General features: G+C 35.1%; 1 protein-coding gene across 24 annotated transcripts in view; it reads left to right on the top strand.

Moving 5' to 3' along the window:
* SEC31A (SEC31 homolog A, COPII coat complex component) overlaps positions 1–13,292 on the top strand; it is a 79,733-nt gene that overhangs the window by 37,557 nt on the left and 28,884 nt on the right. For all 24 annotated transcript variants that reach the window (XM_049104993.1, XM_035709674.2, XM_035709673.2 and 21 more), the window contains 5 exons: positions 745–820; positions 1,254–1,432; positions 8,004–8,130; positions 9,178–9,323; positions 10,784–10,957. In XM_049104993.1, the coding sequence (XP_048960950.1) occupies positions 745–820; positions 1,254–1,432; positions 8,004–8,130; positions 9,178–9,323; positions 10,784–10,957 (702 nt within the window). The remainder of the gene's footprint in view (positions 1–744; positions 821–1,253; positions 1,433–8,003; positions 8,131–9,177; positions 9,324–10,783; positions 10,958–13,292) is intronic.

Raw genomic sequence — 13,292 nt, 5'->3', positions numbered from 1 at the left:
ATTTTTGTCTTTTTGTGAATTTTTATGCATAAAAGGGAGCACTTAAACTTTTTGCCAGCAATATGCCTTCCTTATGTTTCTTTTCTTCTAAAGAAAGAAAATAGAGAATTTCTTTTTACTCAGTCTTATAATCTCAGGGGTTTATAACAGAACTGTATATCTTTTTACCAGACCAACCTGCTATTGCTGCTAATATAGGACTAATTTAAGAGAATACAAAATCTGTAATTGAATTTTAGTGTATTCATACAGTCTTTTATTTAGCATTTGTACAGGGGCACCAAGTGATTTTTTTTCAATTTTGACCGATTCGGTTAAAAGACCTTAGAACTAAACTTAATGGACAGAAATTTTTAGACATGTAGAAAATTTTAAATGTATAGCAGCAGGGTTGTTTTAAAGTCCAAATACGGTAAAATTTAAAATGTGTATTTTGCATGTTTCAAGCTATTCTTACTTGAAGTATCTATGGAAACAAAGATTCTTTAGTAATTTCTGAGCTACCAGTATTAGATATGGAAACTTAAAGTTTTTTTTAACATTATTCCTGATGACTTTGTATTTTACTTATGATTTTATGATGGGAGTTAAATCTCAGGAAAGTCTTAGATCTGAGAACTTTTCTGGAATAATTTGGCATGTTATCTAGTCAGTAGGTGAATAATCATATATAAATCTTGTTTTGCCAGTAAATTATTCCACAGTTTCATTCTGGCTAACTTGCTACCCTTCCCATCTCTTTAGTGCATTAAAGAAGGAAAACAAGAATCTGAATTTCTACCATCAGCAGGAGGAACATTTAACATCTCCATCAGTGGCGGTAAATACCTACCTATTTCATTTTGATTTTTGACTGTTTGAAAGCAAATAGTTCCTAAGTTAAAGTTACAAATGTATTCTTGCAAGTGGTGGAGGATTGAAAAAAAGAACTCGGTTATTTAGTATATGTAATCAGTCTCTTGGAGATAGAGGTTTGTTCTAACATCTATGTGATTAAAAACAGAGATAATGATCTCTGTTATTCTAGCTTAAGCAGTTGAAAAATGTGTTATTTTACCTGATTTTACTTACATACATTTCAGTATATTTCCATAGACCTCAAAAACTTGTGTTAGAAATTAATCTACTAGTAATATTCAGAAATTAGCATTGTTTTCTCCTTTGTGTGTACATGTAATAATTGATATGTATAGGATTTTTTTATTGTAACAAAAACTCTATTTAATTTGAGTGTTATTATTTCCTTATTGCAGATATTGATGGTTTAATTACTCAAGCTTTGCTGACGGGTAACTTTGAAAGTGCTGTTGACCTTTGTTTACATGATAACCGCATGGCTGATGCCATTATATTGGCCATAGCAGGTGGACAAGAACTCTTGGCTCAAACCCAGAAAAAATACTTTGCAAAATCCCAAAGCAAAATTACCAGGGTAGGTTATTTTAAAAATAGATAAACTATAACATTTATCTGATTATAAAAGCAATTCATTCTTACCTAAGATAATTGAAATACAGAAAACAGTAAAGAACAAAAACCTACTCATAATTCCTTAAATCAGAAATAGTTACTGCTGATAGTTTGGCATTGTTATTATTTTTATTTTTTGGACTTTGTGTATAGAACTTTTTAAATGAAAAGTACTTTTCATATTTTTATCATAGAAAAGTTAGAAGATAGAAAAATTTAAAGATAAAAAATTTAATTTTAAAATTCTAATTCTGGGTAGCCCGGGTGGCTCAGCGGTTTAGCACCGCCTTCAGCCCAGGGCATGATCCTGGAGACCCTGGATCGAGTCCCACGTCCAGCTCCCTGCATGGAACCTGCTTCTCCCTCTGCTTGTGTTTCTGCCTCTCTCTCTGTTTTTCTCATGAATAAATAAATAAAATGTTTTTTAAAAAAAATAAAAATAAAATTCTAATTCTTCAGTCAAATTGGTGCATACTCTTTTGTACCTCTTTCTATGTATTTGTAGAATTATTAAAAACAGAACCATTGGGATGCCTGGGTGACTCAGCATTGAGTGTCTGCCTTTGGCTCAAGGCGTGATCCTGGAGTCTTGGGATCGAGTTCCACATTGGGCTCCCTGCATGGAGCCTGCTTCTCCCTCTGCCTGTGTCTCTGCCTCTCTCTTTCTGTGTCTCTCATGAATAAATAAAATCTTAAAAAAAAAAAAAAAAAAACAATCAGGACCATATGTGTGTATAATATGTATGTTGTTTTGCTTATAGATATTGCCACTTACATTATAAATGGTTTACCATATCATTAAAGATTCTTATAAAAATATTTAATTGCTATATAATGTTTTGTAGTAAGGATACATCATTTCTCTTATTTGGGGGATGTTTAGATAATTCCTAAGATTTTCCTAATATAGATAAGATAGTGATAAACATCTTTGTAGTACCTAAGGATTTTGTGTGATTTCTACTTGTTTAATGAGGCTGTATGTCCTAGAAATGGAATTTTTGCTGCAGAGTCTGAACACTTTTAAGCCCTGCTTAATGTTATTAAATGTCTTTCCATAAAAGTTTTCTCAGTGTTCAGTCCTGTCAGCATTGATTGCTGTCAGTCTCCCCTGCTTTATCTCATGTCACTCCCTCTGTTATTTTTCAGCCACACTTGCTGCCTTTCAGTTGCTTGCACATTCTCTGTGCCTTTCTCCCTTGGAACTTTGCACCCAGTGTTCTGTTGCTCTGGAATATTGGGTTTTTTCTTTTCTTTTCTTTTCTTTTCTTTTTTTAATTTAAATTCCAGTTAGTTAACATAAGGTATTATATTAGTTTCAGGTATACAATGTAGATTCAGAAATTCGATTCATACTCCATGCTCATCCCAGCAAATGCACTCCTTAATCCCATCCATCCCCTTCATCTATCTCACCCATCTCCCCATCCACCTTCCTTTTGGTAACCATCAGTTTGTTCTCTGTAGTTGAGTGTCTTTCCTGGTGTGCTCCTTTATCTTTTTTTCTCTCCTTTGATTATTTGTTTTGTTTCTTAAATTCCACATAGGAGTGAAATCTTATGGTACTTCTCTTTCTTTGAATGACTTATTTTGCTTAGCATAATACTCTCTGGCTCCATCCACATCATTGCAAATGGCAAAATTTCATTTTTTTTATGGTAGAGTAATATTCCATTGTATGTATTTATTACATCTTCTTTATCCATTCATCAGTCGATGGACATTTGGCCTCTTTCCATAATTTGGCTATTGTTGATAATGCTGCTGTAAACATCAGTGTGCATATATATCCCTTCAAATCAGTATTTTTGTATCCTTTGGGTAAATACCTATTAGTGCAATTGCTAGATCATAGAATAGTCTATTTTTAACTTTCTGAAGAACCACCACATTGTTTTCCAGAGTGGCTACACCAGTTTGTATTTCCACTAACAGTGAAAGAGGGTTCTCCTTTCTCCGTACCCTTGCCAACATCTGTTGTTTCCTGTGTTTTTTATTTTAGTCATTCTGACAGGTGTGAGCTGATACATCATTGTAGTTTATATTTGTATTTCCCTGATGATGAGTGATGTTGAGCATCTTTTCATGTGTCTATGTCTTCTTTGGAAAAATATCTATTCATGTCTTATGCCCATTTTTTAACTGGATTATTTGTTTTTTGTGGCTGAATTTTATGTTATTTATATATTTTGGATACTAACCCTTATTCAGATATGTCACTTGTAAATATCTTCTCCCATTCCATCAGTTGCCTTTTAGTTTTGTTGATTGTACTTCGCTGTGCAGAAACTTTTTATTTTGATGAAGTCCCAATAATTTGTTTTTGCTTTTGTTTCCCTTGCTTCAGGAGACATATCTAGAAAGAAGTTGCTACGGCTGTTATAGAAGAGGTTAATGCTTGTGTTCTTCTCTAGGATTTTTATGGTTTCCTGTCTTGCGTTTAGGTCTTTCAACCATTTTGAATTTATTTTTGTGTATGGTTTGAGAAAGTGGTCTAGTGTCATTCTTCCACATGTGGCTGTCCAATTTTCCCACCACCATTTGTTGAAGAGACTAGTTTTTTCCCCATTGGATATTCTTTCTTGCTTTGTCAAAGATTAGTTGACCATATAGTTGTAGGTTCATTTCTGGGTTTTCTGTTCTGTTCTATTGATCTCTGTGTTCTTATGCTAGTAGCATACTATCTTGATCACTACAGCTTTGTAATATAACTTGAAATCCAGAATTGTGATGCCTCCAGCTTTCCTTTTCTTTTTCAAGCTTGCTTTGGCTATTCAGGGTCTTCCGTGGATTTTAGGATTGTTGTTCTACATCTTTGGAAAATGCCCTTGGTATTTTGTTAGGGATTACATTAAATGTATAGATTGTTTTGGATAGTGTAGATATTTTAATAATATTTGTTCTTCCAACCCATGAGAATGGAATATCTTTCCTTTTCTTTGTGTCATCTTCAGTTTCTTTCATCAGTTTTCAGAGTATAGGTCTTTAACTTCTTTGGTTAGGTTTATTCCTAGGTATCTTAATCATTTTTGGTACAATTGTGAATGGGATTGACCCCTTAATTTCTCTTTCTTAATTTCTCTTTTCTCTTTTTACTGCCTCATTATTAGTATATAGAAAGGCTACAGGTTTCTCTACATTGATTTTATATCCTGTGGCTTTACTAAATTCCTCTATCAGTTCGAGCAATTCTTTAGTGGAGCAATTTTTTGGGTTTTCTACATAGAGTATCATGTCATCTGCAAATAGTGAAAGTTTGACTTCTTTCTTGCCAGTTTGGATGGCCTTATGTTGAGGTGTGTTCCCTCTAAACCTACTTTGTTGAGACTTTTTATCATGAATGGATGTACTTTGGCAAATGCTTTTTTCTGCATCCTTTAAAAGGATCACATGGTTCATATGCTATCTCTTGTTGATGTGATATATCACATTGGTTGATTTGCAAATATTAAGCCACTATTGCAACCCAGAAATAAATTCTACCTGATCATGATGATTGGTTTTTTTAAATGTATTGTTGGATTCAGTTTGCTGGTATTCTGTTGAGGATTTTTGTATCTATGTTTATCAGAGATATTGGCCTATAGTTCTTTTTTTGTGCTGTCTTTGTCTGGTTTTGGTATCAGGGTAATACTGGCCTCATAGAATGAATTTGGAATTTTCTGTTTTGGAGTGGTTTGAGAATAGGTATTAACCTTTTTTTTTTTTTTCTCTTTAAGATTTTATTTATTTATTTGAGAGAAAGTGAGTGAGAGAAGGTGCAGGGGGAGGGGCAAAGGGAGAGGGAGAAGCAGACTCCCAGCTCAGCAGGGAGTCCATCATAGGGCTCAATCCCAGAGCTCCAGGATCATGACCTGATCCGAAGGCAGATGCCCAACCAGGTGCCCCAGTATTAACTCTTCTTTAAATGTTTGGTAAAGGGATCCCTGGGTGGCTCAGCAGTTGAGCGCCTGCCTTCGGCCCGGGGTGTGGTCCTGGAGACCCAGGAGCAAGTCCCATGTCAGGCTTCCTGCATGGAGCCTGCTTCTCCCTCTGCCTGTGTCTCTGCCTCTCTCTCTCTCTCTCTCTCTCTCATGGGTAAATAAATAAAATCTTTAAAAATAAAATAAAATAAATGTTTGGTAGAATTTGCCTATAAACCCATCTGGTCCTGGACTTTTGTATTTTGGGAGTTTTTTTATTACTGATTCAATTTCATTGCTGGTTATTGGTCTGTTCAAATTTTCTATTTTTCTGTTTCTTCTTGTTTCAGTTTTGGTAATTTATGTTTCTAGGTATTTACCTATTTCTTCTAGATTGTCCAGTTTGTTGGCATATAGTTTTTTTATAATCTCTTATAATTGTTTGTATTTCTGTGATGTTAGTTATTATTCTCTCTCATTTGTGATTTTATTTACTTGAGTCCTTCCTCTTTTCTTTTTGGTAAGTCTGAGGTTACTAGAGGTTTATCAGTTTTATTAATTTTTTCAAAGAACTAGCTCCTGGTTTCATTGATCTGTTCTAATGCTTTTTTTAGTTTCTATATAATTTATTTCTTCTCTAATCTTTATTATTTCCTTCCTTCTGCTGACTTTAAGCTTCATTTGTTCTTTTGCTAGTTTCTTTAGGTGTAAGGTTAAGTCGTTGGAGATTTTTCTTGCTTCTTGCTTTTTCTTGCTTTCTTGCTGTATTGCTATATACTTCCCTCTTAGAACCACTTTGCTGCATCCCAAAGGTTTTGGACCATTGTGTTTTCATTTTCATTTGTTTCCATGTACTTTTTTCATTCTTTTATTTCCTGGTTGACCTATTCGTTGTTTAGTAGCATGTTATTTAACCTCCACATATTTGTGATCTTTCCAGATTTTCTCTTATGGCTGACTTCTAGTTTAATAGCATTGTGATCAGAAAAAGTATGTAGTGTGACTTCATTCTTTTTTTTTTTTTTTTTTGAAGACTGTTTTGTGACCAAATATATGATCTATTCTGTGTTCCATGTGCATTTGAAAAGAATATATTCTGCTATTCTAGGATGGAATGTTCTGAATATATCTGTTAAGTCTATCTGATCCAGTGTGTCATTCAAAGCCATTGTTTCCTTGTTGATTTTCTGCTTAGATCTTCCATTGATGTAAGTAGGTTATTAAAGTCCCCTACTATTTTTGTGGAGTTTTTTTTTTTTTAAGATTTTATTTACTTAAGAAAGCGTAAGTACACAAGCAGTGGGGAAGGGACAGAGGGAGAGTGAGAAACACTGCTGAGCAGGGAGCCCAACACAGGGCTCAATCCCAGGTCCCTGAGATCATGACCTGAGCCAAAGGCAGATGCTCAACCAAGTGAGCCACCCAGGTTACCCCTATTTTTGTGTTATTATCAGTTAGTTCTTTTATGTTTGTTATTAATTGTTTTATATATTTGGGCACTCCCATGTTGGGTGCATAAATATTTACAATTGTTATATCTTCTTGTTGGATTGTCCTCTTTATTATTATATAGTGTCTCCTTTGTCTCCTGTTACAGTCTTTGTCTTAAAGTCTAGTTTGTCTGATAGAAGTATTGCTATTCCGACTTGACGTCCATTTGTGTGACAGATGTTTCTCCACCCCCTCACTTTCAATCTGCAGGTGCCTTTCGGTCTAAAATGAGTCTCTTGTAAGCAGCATATAGATGGGTCTTGGTTTTTTTATCCATTCTGATACCATATGTCTTTTAATTGGAGCATTTAGCCCGTTTATATTCAAAGTAATTATTAATAGATAAGTATTTATTGCCAGTTTATTACTTGCTTTATGGTTGTTTCTGGAGATTTTCTCTGATCTTATCTTTTACATTTTGCTGATTTTTTTTTTTTTTTTTTTTTTAGTGATATATTTGGATCTCTTTCTTTTTATTCCTTGCATGTTTTTTAGCGGTTTTTGGTCTATCTTTACCATTAGGTTTGTATATAGCCTCTTCTGCCTATAGCAATCTATGTGAAGTTGATATTAATTTTTAAGTTTGAACCCATTCTTTTCTCCTCTCCTCCTCATTATTTATATATATTATTATATTTTATATCCATGTATGTGTGTGTGAGAGAGAGAGTTCCTTGACTCATTTTCAACTTCTGGGATATTTAAGACAATTGGATAGTTGTTTAGTTGTATTCATGGGACCAGGTAAGCATGAAGTCCTCCTAATCCTCTGCCATCTTCCTGTTTCCCAACCTGTTTTCTTCTTGATGAAGTTAATTCTGACTTCATATCTCACATGTAGTCAGAACATTTTTCCTGATCCATCAGACCAAGTCATGTTTTCCTGTTAAATGTTTTGATAATATCCTATACTTTTCCTTCCCAGCCTATGTATAAAATACGTTTGTTTGGTTTTTTTGAGGAAAAATAATAACCATCTTTTATGTGAGTTGGCTCAAGGTTATACTTCACTTTGCTGCTGCTTTATTCTATATGAAATACTGTGAATAGTAGTTTTGAATGATATGGTTGATTAGTCAGAGCTAATTTTTAGTAATATACCAAAGGCTTTTAATTCTCCCTTTATTTTCCCTTCTTAAGCTAATTACTGCAGTGGTAATGAAGAACTGGAAAGAAATTGTTGAGTCTTGTGACCTTAAAAATTGGAGAGAGGCTTTAGCTGCAGTATTGACTTATGCTAAACCAGATGAGTTTTCAGCCCTTTGTGGTAAGAAAATGAGGCTTATATTTATATTATGTTAATGGCATAGTATATTTTAAATAAAATTACTGACAGCATTAGAAATTTTTGCAAACCAACTAATCACAGATAAGAAAAAGAAGTTCTCGGGTTGCCTGGATGGCAGTTGAGCCATCTGCCTTCAGCTCAGGACATGATCCCAGAGTTCCAGGATTGAGTCCTGCATCGGGCTCCTGCATTGAGCCTGCAGTTGAGCCATCTGCCTTCAGCTCAGGACGTGATCCCAGAGTTCCAGGATTGAGTCCTGCATCGGGCTCCTGCATTGAGCCTGCTTCTCCTCCCTCTGCATATGTTTCTGCCTCTCTCTGTTTCTCTCATGAATAAATAAATGAATAAATCTATAAATGAATCTATAAATAAATAAATAAATAAATGTTTAATAAAATTAGTAATTATAGCATTTGAATGGAAATTACAAATTATCATTAAAGGCCATGACTAGACTGGCTAAGGAATTATACTCCTTATTTGTAACAACAGAATCTTTAGGCCACAAGTATAAAAACAACCAACCATTTGCTACCTTGAAAATATTATGAGAATATGAAAGTTATAAGGTATTAATTTTATCATCATAAGTAATTTATAGTAGTCCTGCCTACCATGTTCATTCCAAATATGCCATATTTTAGTCTACTACTTACACAAACATCAGATATGATGAAGTGGAATTAAATGTTCATTAGGATTTTTCTGCTCAAATATTATTCCCATTTATTATTTTTTAATATAATTAATGGAAATTCTGTAGCTAGTTATATAGAATCTTGTGAAGTCATTTTTTATATACATTTAGTCATTTCCATTCTTTTAACAAATAAATATTTACTGAGCATTTATAAAACAGTGGTTTTTCTCTCTGCTACTCATTGGTTGTGAAGTTTAATTCATACTTCTGTAAATACTATTGGCCTACTTACAACTTCATATATAGATTGCTTTAATCTTATAATAAGTATAAGTATATATAAGTATATAAGTATAATCTTATTTTGTTTTCCTCCTGATCTCTAGATCTTTTGGGAACCAGGCTTGAAAGTGAAGGTGATAGCCTCCTGCAGACTCAGGCATGTCTCTGCTATATTTGTGCAGGGAATGTAGAGAAACTAGTTGCATGTTGGACTAAAGCTCAAGATGGAAGCAATCCATTGTCCCTTCAGGTTAGTATCTTTGAAACAAAATGTGTTTCTTTTCTAGTGTTGTCTTTCACCTTACTTATATTCTAGGAATTGGTTTGTTCCAGAAGTTCACTGCTTTTACCATAGTTCTCTATGTTTTAGAAGTTCTTTTGCTGGGTTATTTATGTGTCTTGGTAGCTATGTAAACAGAGAGGCAAAGTATGAGATGATGGTATAGTGGGTCATAACTGTTTGTGAAATCAGTTTGTGAATAATTTGTTAGTTTACTGGGGGAAGTAGGTAGCAAGAACATGAAGACAGCCCTAGGGGCAGCCCCAGTGGCTTAGCCGTTTGGCGCCGCCTTCAGCCCAGGGCGTGATCCTGGACACCAGGGATCAAGTTCCACGTCGGACTCCCTGCATGGAGCCTGCTTATCCCTCTGCCCGTGTCTCTGCCCTCCCCCCCAATAAATAAATAAATTAATTAATTAAAAAAAAAAACAGCCCTAGAATTTACTTCTTTTTCCTCGTGCTTCTCTTTTGCTGCCCCTGGTGATCCTATCTGCCTTGGGTAAGGAAAGAAGCAATATGGGGTAAATGAATGAGAGGCATCCCCAGTACCAATAGAGGATAGATTAAGATATTCACGGTTAAAGGAAAAGGAAAGTAGAGGTAAATAGAAGCCCATGTAGCACTAAAACTTGGGCAAGAGAGGAAGTAAAGAAATACGGGGACTCCTTTCAAGTACTGAGTAACTATATATTTAGGGTTTTTTTTAAGCATTTAATCAGCAGAGTCTCATTTCATTCGAGTGTATTTCTTTTTCTCTCTGGAAAGAAATTTTCTCAGTAGAGTAGTAACTTTAAAGATCACTCCACTGAAATTAAAAATCTGGTAGGAAATCAAGGCTTTCCTTCTAAGCGCTTGTGAGAAAAAACATTTGTTTCACACTTCTGGATCTATGTACCTCTGAAGGGCAGATAGGTAGAATATTCTTGTGTTTAGTACTTTAAGCTCCCCATTGTTGAAATAATTGGTATTGAAGAGCAATATGAGAAACTTTGGGTTGAAATAGTAAGCTCATTAGAGGTGACCTCATAGTACCTACTGTTTTTATAGTGTAAGTAGTATGATGCTTTTAGTCACAGTTCGTTTTATACATACTGGAACCTAGCCTCTGCCTTCAGATGATCTGCCTATCACTTGCACTTTTGATATTTGCCTACTTCAGCTCACAAGACAAGTATCTGGAAGTTTAAGGACATTTAGGAGAAGGTGGTAACCTATGCGCTATCCATGAGTAAGAGACCTTCTCCTCCTTACTTTTTCAGTTTACCTAAATCATGGTGAGCTGTTGCAGATGTTTTTTAAAAAGAGGATAATATGATGTACTTTTGATAGGTTTTAGAAACCTTAGTATAACTCTTTATATTTTCCTGTTTTCTTTTATACACATTTTGATATCTGTCTGGTTCTCCTTTTCTCTTTCTTTTTCTCATTTAGGATCTTATTGAGAAAGTTGTCATCCTGCGAAAAGCTGTGCAACTCACCCAAGCTATGGACACCAATACTGTAGGTGTTCTTTTGGCTGAGAAGATGAGTCAGTATGCCAATTTGTTGGCAGCCCAAGGCAGTATTGCTGCAGCCTTGGCTTTTCTTCCTGAAAACACCAACCAGGTAATTAGAATTGACCATTTTTCTTCTTTTAATGTGTGAATAAGGTGATTCTGATAGGTAGCACTCAGTATTAAACATAAACATATGGTAGGCAAAATGTTTTGGAACAGTTGAATTTCTGTCCTATGACTATAGGTGAATGTTGCTGACAATTAATTGTTCAAGGATCAGTTTAGGTGTAGCCAGACTGTATCAGAAAAATAGGATACTCTTGTTAGTATGATAGATCCCTCAGTATTAAGGGTCATAGTATTTGAGGAAAATAAATGAGAAAAGGACCAGCTTTTTGTTTCTTAAGTCAAATGCTGATTCTTCGTACAAGATTTTTTGTAGGAATGTTCTGTGTTGAAAAGCTATAAATATTAATACTTAACCAAACAAAGGGCTTGTTTTAAAATGTCATGCTAAACATAGATGTTAGTGAAGAAGTTCATTCTATACCATTCCAGTCTCATATTGTGTGTGTGTGTGTGTGTGTGTGTGTGTGTGTGTGTGTGTGTGTGTTAGGGGAAAGAATGGGCAGGGAGGGGCAGAGGGAGAGAGGAAGAGAATCTTAAGCAGGCTCCATGTCCGGTGTGGAGCCTGACATGGGGCTCCGTCCCACAACTCTTAAGATTATGACCTGAGCTGAAATCAAGAGTCAGACACTTAACCAACTGAGCCACCCAGGAGCCCTGGGACAAGTATATTTTTAAAGTACTCAAAGCAGAGAGAATTATATTTCTAATTTAGTATCCTTATTTAGTGTCCATTAAAATGGCTTTTTCAATGCAATGGAATTCAGTAAGTGACTGACTATACAGTGATGCACACAATTGCCAGTATTCTTTTCCTGAGGGAGTTTGAATACAGACAAGTAAACATAGGATTCCAAAAGTGCTACATACTGTGATAGAGTAGGGCTGTGGCAGCACAGAAGAGGGCAACCTAAATTTAATAAGGGGTATGGGTGGAAATCAGGGTGGGATTTGAGGACGATTTTCCACAAGTAGGGTATTTATATCTGTATTGTGTATCTGACAGAGCTTAATATTGAGCCTTGAAGATACTTTCTTATTTCTGTACTTGTTATTATAAATTTTATTTTGTTTTTAATGAATTTTTTTAGTTAATTGTTTTCAGTATTTTGTCTGTTCTAGGGAATTATCAATAAATTTCCTTTAGTAATTTCATTGAGTAAAAATACTTCTATCTGTGTTCCAGGATTATGGAGGTATGACTCTCTAGTTGGTTTTGAACATACTTATATGTCATATCTTTCTAAATTGTTTATGAGAATATTAGGTAGAATAGAAACATAGACTTTATGATGACTTTAGCATAATAGTTTTATTCTGTTTTACTTAAGACTCTGTTGAGTTATAAGACCCCTTATGTTAAGAGTAACTTAATCTAAAACCTTTAGATCTTCTAGCCTTAGGATTAAACTCTTCATTTTCAATACTTTATAGCCATGTACTTTTTCTATACAGTATTCTTCATGTTTCTTTGGACTTTTTTTTTTTTAATTCATTCATGAAAGACACAGAGAGAGAAGCAGAGACATAGGGAGAGGGAGAAGCAGGCTCCCTGTGGTGAGCCTGATGCGGGACTCCATCCCAGGACCCCAGGATCACGACCTGAGCCAAAGGCAGACACTCAACCACTGAGCCACCCAGGCATCCCTTCTTTGGACTTTTAAAGAACATTCCTTAAATGTTTAAGTGAAGTTGCTGTCTTTTATGTATCTCAGTAGACCCTTACTTAGTATTTTCTAGGGAGTATGTTCTGACATTTTGTGATATCATTATAATATCTAATCTTCCTCCCTAATAGACAATAAAGTATACCTAAAAGTTTAAATGACAGCTTTAAACCTATAATAAAATTGTTTTTTTTTTTAATTTTTTAAAATTTTTTATTTATTTATGATAGTCACAGAGAGAGAGACAGAGACATAGGCAGAGGGAGAAGCAGGCTCCATGCACCGGGAGCCCAACATGGGATTCAATCCCGGGTCTCCAGGATTGCGCCCTGGGCCAAAGGCAGGCGCCAAACCGCTGCGCCACCCAGGGTTCCCTAAAATTGTTTTTTTTTTAAGATTTTTACCCATTTATTCATAGAGACACACAGAGAGAAGTGGAGACACAGGCAGAGGGAGAAGTAGGCTCCATGCAGGGAGCCTGATGTGGGACCCTCAGGCCCTGGGCTGAAGGCGGCGCTAAACCACTGAGCCACCCGGGGTCCCCATAAACCTATAGTAAATTTTTAGAAATGTATGATTTTTAAAGATATTAAAATCTATTCTTTCCAAAATATTTTAACATTACTTTTTTTTGTTTGTTAATACCTAGAA

This window comes from Canis lupus, chromosome 32 (assembly GCF_003254725.2).
Source record: "Canis lupus dingo isolate Sandy chromosome 32, ASM325472v2, whole genome shotgun sequence".
NCBI lineage: Eukaryota > Metazoa > Chordata > Mammalia > Carnivora > Canidae > Canis > Canis lupus.
Note: the sequence above shows the minus strand (reverse complement) of the source record. Positions and strands in the feature narration are given on the sequence as shown.